The 15,994-nt window shown below is 54.0% G+C and overlaps 2 protein-coding genes across 4 annotated transcripts in view; one reads left to right on the forward strand and one right to left on the reverse strand.

Annotated features, from left to right (window-relative positions):
* The window catches only part of TGFBRAP1 (transforming growth factor beta receptor associated protein 1), a 33,867-nt gene extending 31,209 nt beyond the window's left edge, over positions 1–2,658 (forward strand). Inside the window, 1 exon segment of the mRNA XM_032474238.1 lies at positions 126–2,658. Within this exon segment, the coding sequence (XP_032330129.1) occupies positions 126–302 (177 nt within the window). The 3' untranslated portion in view covers positions 303–2,658.
* A 2,218-nt stretch (positions 2,659–4,876) lies between these two features.
* The window catches only part of GPR45 (G protein-coupled receptor 45), a 31,973-nt gene continuing 20,855 nt past the window's right edge, over positions 4,877–15,994 (reverse strand). For all 3 annotated transcript variants that reach the window (XM_032474344.1, XM_032474343.1, XM_032474342.1), the window contains one exon: positions 4,877–8,382. In XM_032474344.1, the coding sequence (XP_032330235.1) occupies positions 7,060–8,178 (1,119 nt within the window). In that variant the 5' untranslated portion in view covers positions 8,179–8,382 and the 3' untranslated portion in view covers positions 4,877–7,059. The remainder of the gene's footprint in view (positions 8,383–15,994) is intronic.

A 15,994-nucleotide genomic window follows, 5' to 3' on the forward strand; every position in this document is an offset into this window, starting at 1 on the left:
TATTTTCATGTCTCAGGGCCTGTTTCGAGAGGTCGATATCAAAACAGCCCCATCAGAAGTGATAACAGCTCTGAAAACCAGTGTCACTCACGTGACAGGTGTCCCATCTTTCTTTCTTTTCACAGATGAAACTGAAGGGAAGCTTCGTTCGGCTCTCAGACAAAAAGCTTTGCCAGATGTGCCAGAACCCCTTCTGTGAGCCCACGTTTGTCAGGTACCCGAACGGGGGTCTGGTCCACACCCACTGTGCGGCCGGCAGACACACGAACCCCAGCTCCCCCAGCCCTGGGACTCGGACTTGAAAAGACCAGCCGAGGGCTCTGACCCAGCCTGCCGGCTGCAGAGCGCGGGGACCATGGTGCCCACGTCGCTGTGGGAAAGGGACGGCACCTGGCACCAGGGGACCTCAGTCCATGGGGAATGACTCTTGGCGGCTGACCCCCTCCATCAGATGTAAGTGGACAGTCCCCAAAAGAGAGACAGGCCTGATTCAGGTACATCACAACCCGGAACAGAAGTCTACTCTGGAAGGAAACGGGCCTCCCTGTGCCACCCAGACGAAGTGGACCCCCACCCGGCGCCCTAGTCTGTAGGCGCACATTTGCACTGGAAACGTTTGCTTGGGGGGCGCCGGGGACCCTGTCCTAGTGGGTAAGTGGCCAGGGTGCGGGACCTCCTGAGTCCTCTGCCTCCTCCCGCGGAGGCGTTCTCTGACCTCACCACTCGGCCACCGGCCCCTGGGCCTCCGGCCACCCCATCATCTGGCGGGCTCTGCCTTTGTCCTTGGGGACACCGACCTTAGGAAGTATTGTTCCTTCCCACCTCCCGCCTGGCTCTCGACTCCTAAAAGATTCTGCCTTGGGGACCCAAGCACTCCCTTTCGGGTAAATTCATTCACTTCTGGCCACCTCTTGAGTGAAGACCTCGAGAAGCTGAGGTCGCGTGGGGATATGCTTCCGGCGTGTCTGGACATCCATGGCAGGGGACAGGGACCCGTGGCGCATGGTCTGTGGGGGTGAAACTGCAACACACATGTTCTCCGTTTTATTTGAAGTTACATCCTCTCAGTGATTTCTCTCTTGGTTGGAGATTCACCTGTCATGTTCCATTCGGGATGCTTCCTCCTGTTCAGACACATCCCCTGCTGAACACTCGGGAAATGAAAAGGGAAACAAACATTCCGGCCACAAGCGGACGTGTTCTCAGGGGCAGCGGGGGGCCACCTGCACCCTGGGCAGGGTGGACGGTGGGTGGCGGCTGCCCCCCACGCGAGGGAGACGGTACCCCTCCCCAGGGCAGGCCCGCGCCCCGCGGGGCGGCCCAGCCGGCGGCCTCACCGCCCGGCACTTGCCGCGCATGCGCCATGGTTTCCCGCGCACACAGGACGGGCGCCGCCCGGCACCCGAGACCCGCATCCCTTCTGCGTTTCTGCCCAGCAGCGCGGAGCAGCTGGCGCTGCTGTTACTTCACTGCCCTCTTCTGAACCTCCTCGTGGGGATTCCTGATTCTGTCAGGATCTAAGAAGAAAGACACTGTACCCCCCCCCCCCCCGTAAGACTTGCACCAGTTTGTGTGTGTGGCGGGAGGACCGGGGGTGCGCCCTGTCGCTCAGCCCGGAGCTCACCCTCCGTTCTGCAGAAACGTTTTCTGTACGAGTAACGGTCAGCGTGCTCCTTCCTCTTGTGATTCCAAGGGGGCCAGAAGCAAAGGCACCCGCACCCTTTCCTGCTGTGTCTCCATTTCTAAAGAATAAACGGTGAAGAGGTTCCCCCCGCTCGGCCGTGTGCTGTCAGCAGCTGAGTCCGAGCCGCGTGGGTGCCCCCTGCGGACGCCTGTGGACGGATGGGCGGTCGTGTTACCGAGTCCCTTCTCGTTACCACTTGGGAGTCTGGGTGCATTCCTCAGAGAACCGGCAACACACAAAACCGCACTTTTAAAAGCACTGTTTCTCTGCCCGAGGTGGGTGCAGTCCTGGAAAAGCCTTCTGACCGCTCCTTCCTAGCTTAGAGGCGCCAGCCTCTCTTTTCTCTAAACATTGTTCAGTATTTTGCAGTATTTGTTATCCTTTAGAAGAACGGGGACTGAAGTTGACCAGTTTTCTATCTCCACTGAATAACGTGGCGGAGTTCCGTGCCTTTGTGCAGGACTGCCTCCTGTGTTAAAAACCAGACCCTTCTCTAACCTTTCTCTAACTCCCTCAAGGCCCTTTTCTCAAATCGTATTTTTAAAAGGCTGTTTTGTGACCGAGCCGTTGAATAGAGCGATTAGAACTGCCGCTCAGCCCTTCCTCTCTCAGGAGGTTCCGTGTAACCGTCTGCGTTAAAACAGCAGGAACCAGACTCAGCTGATGTGACTATTCCAGGGTCAAATCTCAAACTCTCTGAGCTGTTGGTTTCTCCGGTGCCCATGTGGGCGCGTCCTGGGGCTGCGGATCCTCGGGCCTACGCTCAGAGCCCGAGCACCTGTGCCTGGGGCCCGGGAACGTGCTTCCCGGGGCTCTGCGGGCCGGGGCCGCACCCTCGAATTGCCGCCGCCACACAGCTTCCCTCCCTCGGAAACCTCTGTCCTCGTCTTTACCCTCTGCCCCTGGTCAGCTCCCAGATACACAAGATGTACAAATGTAAACTTGTTGATTTGATTAAAATTCTTTGCATTCTTTTTCTTGTAATTGTGTTTTTACATAAAAATTATCCAGGTGAGGTGATGGTTTCTGCTCGCAGGGCACTTCACCTAAGGTGTTCTAGAACTGAGTCGTTCAGACCTGGTGGTGCCTCCCAGCTCCTGCAGGGGCTTGGACCGGCCGCCCCTCGAATCCTTTGCTGTGACTGCACTAAATTTGAAACTATGTGCTTCTGACCCTCTGCTGCATCGCCCTAAGGTGACTCAGGCTACCTTCAGATGAATTCTGCCCTGTGGGGAATCTCCTTTAATGAAGGAGATTTCTGGTCACTTCTCGCATACGTCACCATTTAGCCAAATGTTCGGAAGGAAGACTGCCCCCCTCGGGTGTCTAGCCCCACATATACTCAAGGAACGTGACTTTGTTTACATCTCCCCTTCTCAATTTTAGTTCACCCCTTAGGACCTCGTTCACAGCAGGTCTTTTGAGAAACCCTGCCGAGTGAATCTCCCAGCCTTTTTTGTGTTCTTTCTTTCATTCCTGGGGCTGGACTAGCCGAGGGAGGGGTGCACACAGCTGAGAGCCCCGAACTCTTCTCACCCACTGTGCAAGCCATCGGGCAGGCCAGTCCCAAATATGTGTGGGTGACCCCAGTCTCAGGCTGGTGAGACCGGGGTGCAGATTGTTGGGGTGATTCTCGGGGAGTCTGAGTCTCACCAAGTCAGCTCTCTGGTCCCCATCTGCAGATTTCCCCGCCCATGTTGCGCCGACCATGAACAAAAGAGGAAGCTGGAAACCAGCCAGGGTGGCTGTGTTCAGACAGTCCAGAGCAGCAACTTCACTCTCCTTCTCGGTCCTGCATCGTTGGCCTGGACGGCTCGTCAGCACATTAGAGATTAAAGGGGGGCTTCAGCCGACAGACCCGATGGGAAGGAGAGGCTGTGAGAAGATGACAGGCCAAGGGGCGGAGAGAGACGGACGGGAGACTGATGTAGGATGTGTCGACGGGGGAGGTGAAGGAAGCCTGGCGCCCGACTCCACTAACCCGGCTCTGTATTGTCGCCCCCACGTTGACCATTTGCCCAGAGCAACTGGTGTGCACAGTGGGGTGAGGGTGGTCATTCCAGGCCATCGAAGCCAAGCTCCTGGCTTCAGACGATGCTGCATTCTTGTCAGCCGACCCTGAGCTCTTAAGACCTCACTTGTGGACAGTGAGCTTCTGACACATGTTTCCATCCTTGCCATCGAAGGAAACAGCTGGGTCGTCAGGCAGGCTGACAGCACGACTGAAGGTCGTTGCTGTGTGTGTCCAGCCCTCCCGCGGCCCAGGCACTCACCAGGTCCTCCTGTGCCCCCTTTCATGTGGTCCTCGCGGGGACTCGGGCTGGGGGTTTCCATCATTTAGGGGGCAGGGAGTCAGATGCAGAATCACTTGCTGGAATCCCACAGAGCAGGCGGCTGGGGCTGGGACGGCGCTGCCCGGATGCACGCATCCTTCTGCCCCGCATGGGCATTTCCAGGAGATCGGACACCTGAGCCCTGGGCACTCAGCGACCTCGGGCCCCGCAGGCTGGGCCGCCCATGGTGTGAACCAGCAGAGAAAGGACACCAGGGCTCCAAGTAGCCAGGTAGGGATGAATATAAATTTGTCTGCTAATGTCCTAGAAAACTTTCACTTTTATTTCACCCCACCAGCAGGGACCAAGATTCAACATGACAAGCTCGTAGGTTTTCCATGGTGGTCAGCATTAGGATGGCACTTCTGAGACTTACTGGGTCTCATTTTTCGGAGGCGAGTCTCTTCCCGTGGAGCCCGGGCGCCGGCCTCCAGGTTTGGGTGAACCCCAGGGCAAAAGAGAAGATGGAAACCAAACACGGAGAAGCGGTGGTTGCCTGTAGGCCTGAGTGGGGCGGGAACTTGGTATTTGCACCGTGTCTTGGGACCGAGAAGTTCTCCACGAGGCTGGAGACAATCAGGAAGGTGGCAAAGTGAAAGTCAGAGGTGGAGCTGGAGTCACTTAGCAGGGTCGGGAGGCTTTTAAAATGTGGGCGCCTTCTCCTGACCCCCACCCCTCAGTCTCCCTCTGTTTCACCTGTAACATCCTTCACTCATTGCAGCTCGGCGAGTGACTCAGGTTCTACGCTTCCCGAAGTGGTGGTGTCTTGGGAGGTGTTGGCCCCCAGGTTCTTGCCTTATTAGTCATGGCCTTGGTGCCAGTTTTGGCAAGAACACACTCTTACCCACCAAAAGAGCAATAATACTTTATTTAAAATATATACAAAATTATTACTTTGAAACATATATATTACTGTCCAACAGACATCATAGAACACTGATTGATGTAAATTTTGGTACCTTCATTCGTTCAGCTTTGTGATTTCTCTTCCACTCAAGGCTCCCAAAGAACATTGTCTTAAATGCCCACGGGAGGGGAGGCGCCCAGAGGCCCGCCCCCTTGGTGGCCTGGCTGTGCTCTTGGACACCACCGAGGCGGTGCAGCTCTGCCTCGGGGGAAGTGAAGGCAAACCCTGGCCTTGCTGGGGGCCCCGGGGACACAGGACGAGCGGGACCCACCTCCATCAATCACAGGCCATTCCTCCTCAGTCTGCCCCGGCTTATGGAAGTATATGCTGCCCCGGGCATATAAGGGTCTGGGGTGTCTGGGTCTGGGCATAAAAGGAGGGTGAAGGTGGTGAGAAATGGTGCCAATTATTTTCTGGAGAAGCCCTCCTTTGGGCTTAGATGAACGTAAATGATATTATGTTTCTTTCCTGCCTCTGGCACCGGAGGAGAATGGAGAGCTGGCCTCTTAATACAACCTTGGAAATGAGAGGAGGAACACCGGGGGCTTCTGGGCTCTGAGTTCTGATTACTCGGAGACAGTCAGACACCTGCCCTTGGGCACAGCCATGCCTCATCCTTCCCCCTTGTCCCCCAGCGCCCTGCACCACACAGGCACTTACTAAATGCTCATCTTGCGGATAAGCAAATGGAAACGGGAGATCTGGTGACTGTGAGGCATTCGCATTTTAGCATCGGAGTGTCTGAGAGACGGCAGGGACATCGGACACCATCCAGACCTGCGTCCTCGCTTGGCAAATGGGGAAACTGAGGCCCAGAGAAGTGGGGTGGCACGAGCGAGGTCCCTGACTGGTTCCTGATAGAGTTTAGTCTTAGAATCAGATTTTCTATATCTCCTTAAATTTCTCACTCTTCACATCGGAAACTGTAAAGAGAGCTCCGTGGACTCAGCCACGTGCCCCGAACTCAGGAGAGTCATGCCCAGCCCTGGAAGCTTCTGGGGGGTATGGTGGCCCTGGACACAGGCTGGGTGTCCTCGAGGCTGCTTCCCTCCCAGGGTCCCAGTCCTGCCTGGGCTGGGGGACCGAGGTCCCAGGAGGCAGCCCAGAGAGCAGTGCTCAGACTCACTTGGACCTGAGTGAGGTAGGAACACAGAGGTCAGTGCGGGCTGCCCGGCGGTGAGGGGTCTGTTCGGCCCCCGCTGCAAGGCAGGTCCCATGCTGGAGGGAGGGACGGTGCAGCTCGCTAAGACCCCGGTCTCAGGGCGTTGTGGGAAAAGTGTAAACAGAGCCCCCGACCACTTCTGAGACTGAAAGCAAGTCCTGAAAAGATGTATCACAGAAGGAGGAGTGTGGTTCCCGCCCACGGGGACAGGTGGAAAGAGGACAAGGGGGGCGGGGGACCAGTGGTGGGAAGGAGAGAAGGGGTGGGGGTGTCATAGCAGCCAGTGAGGTGCTAGGCTTCAGGGGAGGGTCCAGGTGGGTGCAGCCAGGGAGGAGGGTCCCGATGAGCACGGGCTGGCACGGGCCGGGGCTTCTGTTTCAGCTGAGCTGACCCAGAACATTCTCTGGGCTTCCAGCCATCAAGGCCTCCCACGTGTCACACAGGGAGCTGAATAGCACAGGGGCCCCTCTGCTTCCCAGTGCCACTTTGGCATCATCAGAAATGCACATCTGACCAACAGCAAGAACTCTGCCTGTGCCCACAATGCACGCCTCAAACAATGCCTCCAAATGCTGGAACCCAGTGCAGGGAACAGCCACCCACGAGATGAACCTACGGGTTTCTCTCCTCGGAATATGGCCAGTGGTGGGAAGAGACAGAGCCTTCCTCCTGCCCCACCTCAGCCCCCCTCTCTCCCTGCTCCCTCTCCTCCCTAACCTTCTGCTCAAATCCTCCATCACCACCCTATTTCCCCTTTTGTCTCGAGTGCCATCCAGTTTCCATCAGACACTGCCCTTCTGCAGCGAGAAACAAGGACAACCTGCCTTGCAAACTTGGGAGCCGCAGCTCACCTGGTAACAAACGAGTCCCTTTGTGCTTAAGAAGCCTGGATAAAGTGCCGCCGCCGCCTCCGGAGGTCCCGGAAGCGCAGCAGGGGGCGTGCGGGCACCTCCCCGCCCCTCCCGCCCGCGCCCTACACCGCAGACTGGTTTTCGGCGCACACGTACACCGTGCTCGGCTGGATTTTCCTCCGGATCCGCTCAGGCACTTTGGGGAGGATCTGGAAGGTCTGTGGCAGCAGCTCCAGGCAGGCCTCGCGGAACTTTTTGATCCTCCAGCAGTAGACGATGGGGTTGAAGACGGACTTGAGGTAGCTGAGCCACAGGACGCAGGAGCTGGTGGCGTAGAACGAGGGGCCGCAGTAGAAGCCGCGGCTGAACACGGACAGCAGGCTGTAGACCGAGTGCGGCAGCCAGCACAGCGAGAAGCCCACGAAGAGGGTGAGGATGGTGGTGAAGGCCTTGGTTTTGAAGCTCAGGTCCAGGCTGACCTGCTGCTGGCGCTGCAGGCGCCGCAGGGCGGCGCGGGGCAGGCGCCGCAGGTCCAGGCTGTCGGACTGGTTGTGCACGCGCACGGCGCTCTTGCGCACCGTGTGCAGGATGCACAGGTAGGAGCCCAGCATGACGCCGAAGGGCGCGAAGAAGGCGGCGGCCAGCAGCGTCAGCACGTAGGCGCGGCCGGCCGGCAGCTCGGTGTAGCCCAGCACGCACTGCGGGGCGCGCGCCGGCACCTCCACCAGCGCCCGGCCGGCCAGCGACGGCGCCGCCACGCAGAAGGACAGCGCCCAGGACGCGGCGATGATCACCTTGGCCCGGCGCGGGTTCAGCCGGTCCTGGCGCTGGACGATGATGAGGAAGCGGTCCACGCTGATGATCAGCAGGACGGCCACGCCCTCCAGGACGAAGAACCAGTAGAGCGCGGCCGAGAGCCGGCAGAAGTGATCCCCGAAGCGCCAGCGGACGGTGATGAGGGTGACGGCGGTAAAGGGCATGCAGCACACGGACAGCATGATGTCGGAGAAGGCCAGCGTGGCCAGCAGCAGGTTGATGGCGGAGCGCATGGCCGGCCGCTGGTACACGATGACGCAGACCACCGCGTTGCCCAGGAAGCCCACCACGACCATCAGAGCCATGATGACGGCCAGGGACATCCTGAGCGGGGCGGGCGGCGTGGGCGCCCCGGGGTCCACCCCGAGGCTCGCGTTCAGCAGCGCGTACCCGTGGGTCTCCAAGGACGTGCCGTTACAGGCCATGGCGGAGGGAGTCTGGGCGGCGGGACAGGTGGGACAGGCGGGGCCTCAGCGCTTGGGTGGCTGCCGCGTTCCGTCGGCGGGCTGCATCTTCCTCCGGGCTGTCTCGGATCTCGAGGGCACTGGGATGGCTGGGAGAAACGTCTTTCCTCGGGAGCCCTAGCCGGGTCCACGGCTGCCTACGTGGATGCTGTCTGTGGCCTGGAGCTAAGAAGGGCGTGAAAGAGAAGCAGTTAGACCTTGCAAGCACCTGTTAAATAGAGCACCTTTTGCCTTTTACAGGTATTTTAAACATCAGAGTGGAGATGACTGGCTTATTTACCATTTGGGACATAGCTTGAAATTCACAGATACAGTGAGCCTTGTCACGCAACCCTGGGAAACCCAGTCAGACCGCCTTGTGGGGGACCAGAAAGTGGAGACACCTCAGGGACACACCGGCTGCTGGGCTCCTCTTTAGAAGCCTTCCTCCTGCTTCCTTATCAATGCCTACGTCTTCCTCTGTGCTGTTCTGAGTTCTTTATAGTCAGTATCGTAGAGATCTCAAGTTGAAAGGATGGGGATGATGTAAAAATTCGGAAGGCCTCAGATCACCTAGTTGAAAGGCTCTGCGGGTGGCAGTGTCTCGGTGACATTACCTCAGCCCTCAGTGTTCCAGGTGACCCTGACTTGGCCACACACGCCCAGGACGGGCTCTGCTGTGGTGAGCAGTTATCCAAGCTCCTGGAGTCGGACTTGTATTATCAGAGATCCGGCGTGTTATTTCACAGCGAGAAATAGCTTTCTGCAGACCACAAATGCTTGTGTCAGCCTGATCCAGTCCTTCTGTGCCTCGATTTCCCATCTGTGAAATGGAGAGAATCACGTATCTGCCCCTGGAGTTGTAGAGACTTGTGCACGGCCTGGTACGAAGAAGGCCATTAACAAATCATTAGTCTATGAGTCGTTGATAAACTCACTTCGCATCCCGTGTTGTTTCAAGTTCCTGGATTTCCGTCTCCTGGATGAAAGGGCAGGAACCGGTACAGGCGTGTGTGAAGGGGACTGAGTTCCTCCTGGAGCAGAGACTAAAGGACCACCTAGTGAAAGTCATTCCCTTGTGGTCCAGATGCCTTTCAGCCCTGGCTGGTGCTCAGTCCTCCCGCGCCTCTCCATGCTGTAAGAGGGCACCTTCCGCACAAGAATTACAGGGACTGATTTCACGCTTAACTGAAGGAACAGATGGTGCGAGGAATTTTTTCTTTTTTAATATGTATCTTGAGGTTAAATCAGATTAAAATTGTTTGGGCTTCTGGGTGACAACTTGTCTCAGTTATTTTAATCGAGCGTTTTGGTCACAGTCTTGCTGTTAATACCCAGATCAACAGCACTTTCCTTGCCGAGAGCTCGGGCACATTGCAGACCAAAGCAGGAAGTGACAGGCGGTCAGGAAGGGTACTAGGGCCTTTCTTTAGTCTGAAGCACCACTCACTGCCTCTGCAGTGGTTTTCACTTAGAGGACTGACACCCGGGGTGGGAGAAGTAAACCGAGGAAGAAGCAAGTTGGGAGCAGAACCATTTCAAGGTATTGACTGTAGTTCCCAACCCAGCAATCCCACCTGGGAACTGGGAGGTCGTGCAGGTGTTAGAAAATGAACCAGCATCCTGAACTGAGGTTTAGTTAATGAGCTAAGGGAGGACAACCAGCCTGCGCACCGGCTGTGCCCTGGTGTGAGCAGAAGCCTGGTGACCCTGTCCTCAATAAGCTGCGTCTACAAAAAGTATACAAGGGGATTCTAACCACGAGCAGGGAGGAAACACCGCCATCCGTACATGAATTTACCACGGCATTTTCTAAAGCTCCTTCAGCCACCCCCTGGCCCTCCCACTCCACTCTGTGCAGGAAGCCGTCCCCTCTCGACATCCAGGTGGGCCTCTGACCTTCACGAAAGGAGTGCACAGTGGACAAGCCCTGAGACCAGGTTTCTGGTGCCGAGGCTCCAAAAGAGGGCCCATCTTTCAGGGGGCCACCCAAGGGGAGAGGTTCCAGTCCTCACTGAGCCCCTCAAGGATCTGAGCAGCCTAAGAAGGATGGTCCTGAAGCCAGAGATGAGTCCCTGAGAGGATGTCACCATCCGTGTTGCAAACTTGCAGATGTAGGTTACAGATCTCCTCCTGAGCTGGTGACATGTAGCTCTGAGTTGATGGGAAGGGACAAAGTCTGAACTGTTTTTTGTCCTATCTCATTTTCAAGGTCAGACATGAGAAAACCAGCCGGCCTGTAAGTTGACACGGAGACCGACAGAACCTGGGCGTTGGTAGGGGCAGGAAGGAAAGCAGTGTGCGGGCAGAGCCCCTGGTCCGAGCAGAGGGTGCCTGGGAGGACAGCTCTGCCGGGCAGCGGGGAGACCTGAGACCTGGAGGAGCAGGGAGGGCGGCGGGCAGTTTACAGGCTTAGAAGGAAGACCTCCTGGTCATCGGGGGCAGTGGGCACCGCTATGGCTTTTCAACGGGGGCTCACGTGTCCTTCCTCGTTGCCCCTACAACAGAGAGTCCGGAGGGCAGGTCTGGTGGAGACGGCCAACTGCCTTACCACGTGTCCAAGGTGGGTCCAGCCCAGAGAGCCTGCATCATGGTGGGTGCTGGGGAAAATAACTGACCCTTCCCACACGATGGCCACAGCAGTGGCTCCCCCATCCTCAGACCCCACTTGCTATCTCCCAGCAGCTCTCCAGCCACCTGCACCAATGGGATGGGCGCTCCCCTGCACCTCTGTGTCCTCTAAGCAAAGTGGGCACTGGCCTTCCTTGTGCCCGTGTCCTGGGTTCATGGAGAGTGTCCCTGGGGTGGGGTCACCACCCACTGCTGAGAACAAACCCTCAAAGCACTGCGCTGGGGAGCAAGCCCATCTTTGGGAACTGTTTTACAGAAACATTAAAAAAAGAGAAGTCAGGTGTTCACTACATCCAGGCACACCTACATTCTAATTCACAGACTGAGAGATACATGCATAAACTCAATAGCAAAAAAACAAAGAACCCAATCAAAAAATGAGCTGAAGAACTACATAGACATTTCTGTAAAGAAGACATCCAGATGGCCAACAGGCACAAGAAAAGATGCTCAGTGTTGCTAATTATTGGAGAAATGCACATCAAAACTACAATGAGGTATCACCTGACACTAGTCTGAATGACCATCATCAAAAAGTCCACAAATAATAAGTGCTGGAGAGGGGGTGGAGGAGAGAACCTTCCTACACTCCTGGTGGGAATGTAGTTTGGTGCAGCCATTATAGGAAACAGTATAGAGGTTCCTCAAAAGAGTGAAAACAGACTTACCCTATGATGCAGCAATCCCACTCCTGGGCATACATCCAGAGGGAACTTCAAACTTTAATTCAAAAAGACACATGCACCCCAGTGTTCACAGCAGCAAGACATGGAAACAACCTAAACATCCATCGACAGATGACTGTATAAAGAAGTTGTGGTATATTTATACAGTGGAATACTACTCAGCCATAAAAAATGCCATTTGCAGCAACATGGATGGACCTGGAGATTGTCATTCTAAGTGAAGTAAGCCAGAAAGAGAAAGAAAAATACCATGTGATATCACTTTTATGTAGAATCTAAAAAAGACACAAGTGAACTTATTTACAAACAGAAACAGACTCACAGACATAAAAAACAAACTTATAGTTACCAGGAGAGGAAGAGGGAAGGGAGGGATAAATTAGGAATCTGGGATTAGCAGATACAAACTACTGTATATAATAAAATAAACAAGGACCTACTGTACTGCACAGGGAACTGCACTCAACACCCTGTAGTAAACTGTAATGAAAAATAATATGTATACATGTATGTATAAATGAATCACTATGCTCTGTGCCAGAGACTAACACAACATTGTAAATCAACTATACTTCAGTTTTAAAAAATGGAGAAAAATAGATGCATATTCTCCAGCAGAATTTGCTGTTTCTGCTGGTTCTTCTCCAGCCAAAAGGTGTGAAACTTGAAGGACTCATTCTCCAAAGCTGTGGATATTGCTTTGGGTACCAATTGGTGTTTGTGATATTGGACTTCCAGTTCTTACGCCAGAAGAACACATGGTTCACAAATGCCAAATCTGAGGCATGAACTCAGTTCGGGCAGATGGAGAAGTTTGCCGTGGAAGCAGCTTGACTCTGTCATTACCCCCAGCCGTGTCACCTGTCTTTGATAAAACTCTCAAACAGATGGGATGTTTCAATTTCAGTAACTCTATTGGCAATGAAAAATATGCAAGGGCTGCCAGGGTTGATCCATCAGAAGCTGTGCCTAGGAGCAGGTGTGGGCCACATGTCTCAACTTCTAAGAAAAGTGAGCTGAGAAAGACCAGGTTGTTTTTTTTTTTTTAATTTCTCTTCTCAGGCAAGAGTCGTGGGGGACATTTTTCAAATAGAACAGAATCGGGAAGGCTTTTAACAAAGCACATCTTGATTGACTATTCTTAGCCATGCCTGCCATGTCCTGTGTGCTCATTACGGCAGGCCTCAGCCCTGTCATAGCTCAGTGGTTCTCTGAGCCTGCCTGGGCATCGCATAGAACTTGTTAAAAATGCAGATTATCCCGGCCACCCAGACCAAGTCAGAACCCTGGGGTAGGCCCAGCAGGCTGTGTTTTAACAAGGGCTCCAGGGGATTTTAAGTTCTCGTCTGTGAGAGCCACTGACATCACCATTTATCCCACTGAACCCCACTGCTGACTAGTTCTACAGACAGCAGCTCTTTGCCCAGAAAGTCCTAGAAAGAGACACCTGCACTAGGACCCAGGGGGTCTGGTTTGACCCCGGGTTGGGGAGGGTGGAGCTCAGTGGTAGAGCGTGTGCTCAGGATGCACGAGATCCTGGTTCCATCCCCAGGACTTCCACTAAATAAGTAAAAATAAACAAACCCTGGGCTGTGCCACTTCCATAAGAAGTAAGTGGGAGTGCACGCCTGACTTTTATGTTTGCAACAAGTTAGAGTTAGTATTTCAGAGCAAGAGCTACGGTGACTTTCAGCAAGAACGGAGGAGAAACGAGGAAGGTGGCTCAGAGACTCGGTAGGACCAGCGAGGGTCGGAGTGCAGTGGGGCCGCAGGCAGCCGCGGTCAGGCCCCCGGCCCCCAGCTGTCCTCGGGCACGGCTTACACTCACAGATGCTTCTGGAGAGAGGTGGCTGACAACTCCTTGCCCACTCCAAGTTAAAACCTGTCGGCTGCAGAGAAGGTAGGATTCTGTGCGAGATCCTGGAGACGCAGGGTAGCTCGAGGGTCCAGCCGCTGTCCAGTGTCTGTTCGAGCCACGGCGCTGCCCCCAGATCACATATGAAGAACATCCCCAGGGCCCAGTGGAGTGACCAGGCTCAGGGTCGGAGAGGGTTAAAGTACCCTGAGCCCATTCACTGCTCTGGGGCCAGGCACCCCTGTCGGGAAACTGGTCTCCGGTGCCAACTTTCAGGATTCTGCATAAGTACAGGATCCAATGCAGAAGACTGTTTTGGCCGGGGGTGGGGTCGGGGGGGAAGGAGGTAATTAGATTTATGTATTTATTTATTTTTAGAGGAGGGACTGGGGATTGAACCCAGCCTCACCCTCCCTCCCAGACGGAAGTTTTGCTCTGACCAAAGAAACAGTAGTAATATGTAGGCTTTCGATGAGACTTTAAAATATACAAAATGTTCCCCAAATGCGCTCTTTTTCCCTTCTCACGGCCGCTGGCCGGCACATCAGTATTCCCACTTACAGCTGGGGTGACGCGGGCGGAAGGGGAGGGACGGCACCCCCACCCTTCTCACCTCTCTCAGGCTCTGACCTCCTTTCTCTGTCCTGGGGGCCTGGTCAGCAGAGCCCACTCCGGGTGCAGGTGGGTTTCGTCGTGTGGACAAATTCCCTTCCACGGAGTCCGATGCTGACTCAGAGCCCCTGACTGCCCACCTCGCTCCAGCTTTGAGGGGGAACGGTGGGTGTTAGAAGCCCTTCTGAAAAGTCCGAGAACGCACCCAGCTTCACCAAAGGCCTGATTTTTGCATCTTCCTGTTAACTCTCTTTCTTTAAAGGAGGCTGACGCATGTGGCTCACTTAGGGACGCTGGGTTTCCAAGTGAATCCTTGGAAATTGTGTTTATGCATTTCACTGTTAAAAGCCAACATTTCCCCTCCTTTCTGAACGAGTTTAGAGGTACTGCAACTAAGGTGGGGTTTTTTAAGTCCCTGAACCAAATATGAAGATTTTGCTAGAGGCACAAAGCATATGGTACTTATTTAAAAATAGGTATAGTTTGATGTTTTAAAGAAATCCGAGACACTGAGCACTTTTTCAAGATGCTAAAAAGCTGAGACCTGCCAATGTCCTGTTTCTCCAGGTAGAATATGTGATGTCGCAAGCAGACGGCCCCTGGGGCTCCCAGTGCAGCTGTGGCCCCTTTAAATCTGAGAAACCCTGATGCCCCTCATTGCATCCCTGCTGCTTTGCGAAACCTTTTTCCTTCTCCAAAATCACATCTGAAGGTGCCCTTCCCTCTGCTCTAACTTGTCTTCCTCAGATACTATTTTTAAACTCCTTTGGTCACCTTTGCAATTTTTCTAACATTTTACGCCCCTAATTTGAAAAAAAAAAAGAAAACCCTAAATCTGGTAAGAATATGCTTTTTCATTTGTAATAAGGAAGTCAGACACAGGTGATGTATTTAATTCAAATGATGTTTGATGATATTTTAATGTTTTTAACAGCTCTACTGATGGCCATCCTGACTGCTGAGAGGTGATACCTTATCGCAGTTTTGATTTGCATTTCTCTGATAATTAGTGATGCTGAGCACCTTTTCATGTGCCTGTTGGCCATCTGGATGTGTTCATTTACTGTGCTGTCTTCCAGAGACTAACACAACATTGTAAGTCGACTATACTTTAATTAAAAAAAACCCACGGCTTTATTGAAACAAAATTTATATATCACAAAGCCTGCCCAGTGTAAGTCTACAATTCACTGATTTTTAGTCAATTTATAATGTTGTACCTCGGTCACCACTTTTAGGATGTTTCCATCACCCCAAAGAGGACTCCTTGTGTCTGTTTGCAGTCAGCTGATTGAATTTTTAATAGTGTTTTTAATTTATTTTCCAAAAAAGAGTCCCTAACACCACCTAAGAACTTGACAGTTGGATGGAGGGCTGTTCATGCAGCAGCCCCCACCTCCTCACCTTCCTACTTGGGCCCTGAGTGAGGAGGGAAGTGGTACTGAAGAGGCTCCACTTGTAATAAAGATGAAATGTCACTTGAATCATTTTGGCCCTCCAGCCCTGGCCTTGATGTAAGTGACTCCGAATTCATCAGTGTTAGTTGGGCAGGGAACAGGGCAAGCTTAACTCATTGACCCTGTCCTCCACCAAACTACCACCCGACCAACATAAAGTCACGATGGACCTGTGAAATTCAGGAGGCCTGGGAGCCGGAAGGAGATGGTCAGGGAACTCCAAAGATCCAAACCCCAGTCCTGGCCCTGCTTCTCAGCCTTGAAACGTGAACATTTGCAACTTTCCAGCCTCCATTTCCTTTGTGGCACCAACCCCACAGGATGGTGGAGAGCAGCACCTTGCAAATCATGAGGCGTGGTTAGGAAGGGGCCCCGCCAGGGCCGAGGGCAAGGTCAGTTCCAGTCACGCAATTGTGCTGGGCTTGGGGATGGTCGGAGCCAACAGTGGGGACAGGGGTGCTCCGGGGTACTGTCCCAAGCTTTGGCTTCTGAATATGCTAGAGTTTAAATGGGTGGCATCTCGTGCCCTGGGGAACTTTCTTGATCCCGTTGCCAGG

This window comes from Camelus ferus, chromosome 36 (genome assembly GCF_009834535.1).
Source record: "Camelus ferus isolate YT-003-E chromosome 36, BCGSAC_Cfer_1.0, whole genome shotgun sequence".
NCBI classification, from domain to species: Eukaryota; Metazoa; Chordata; class Mammalia; order Artiodactyla; family Camelidae; genus Camelus; species Camelus ferus.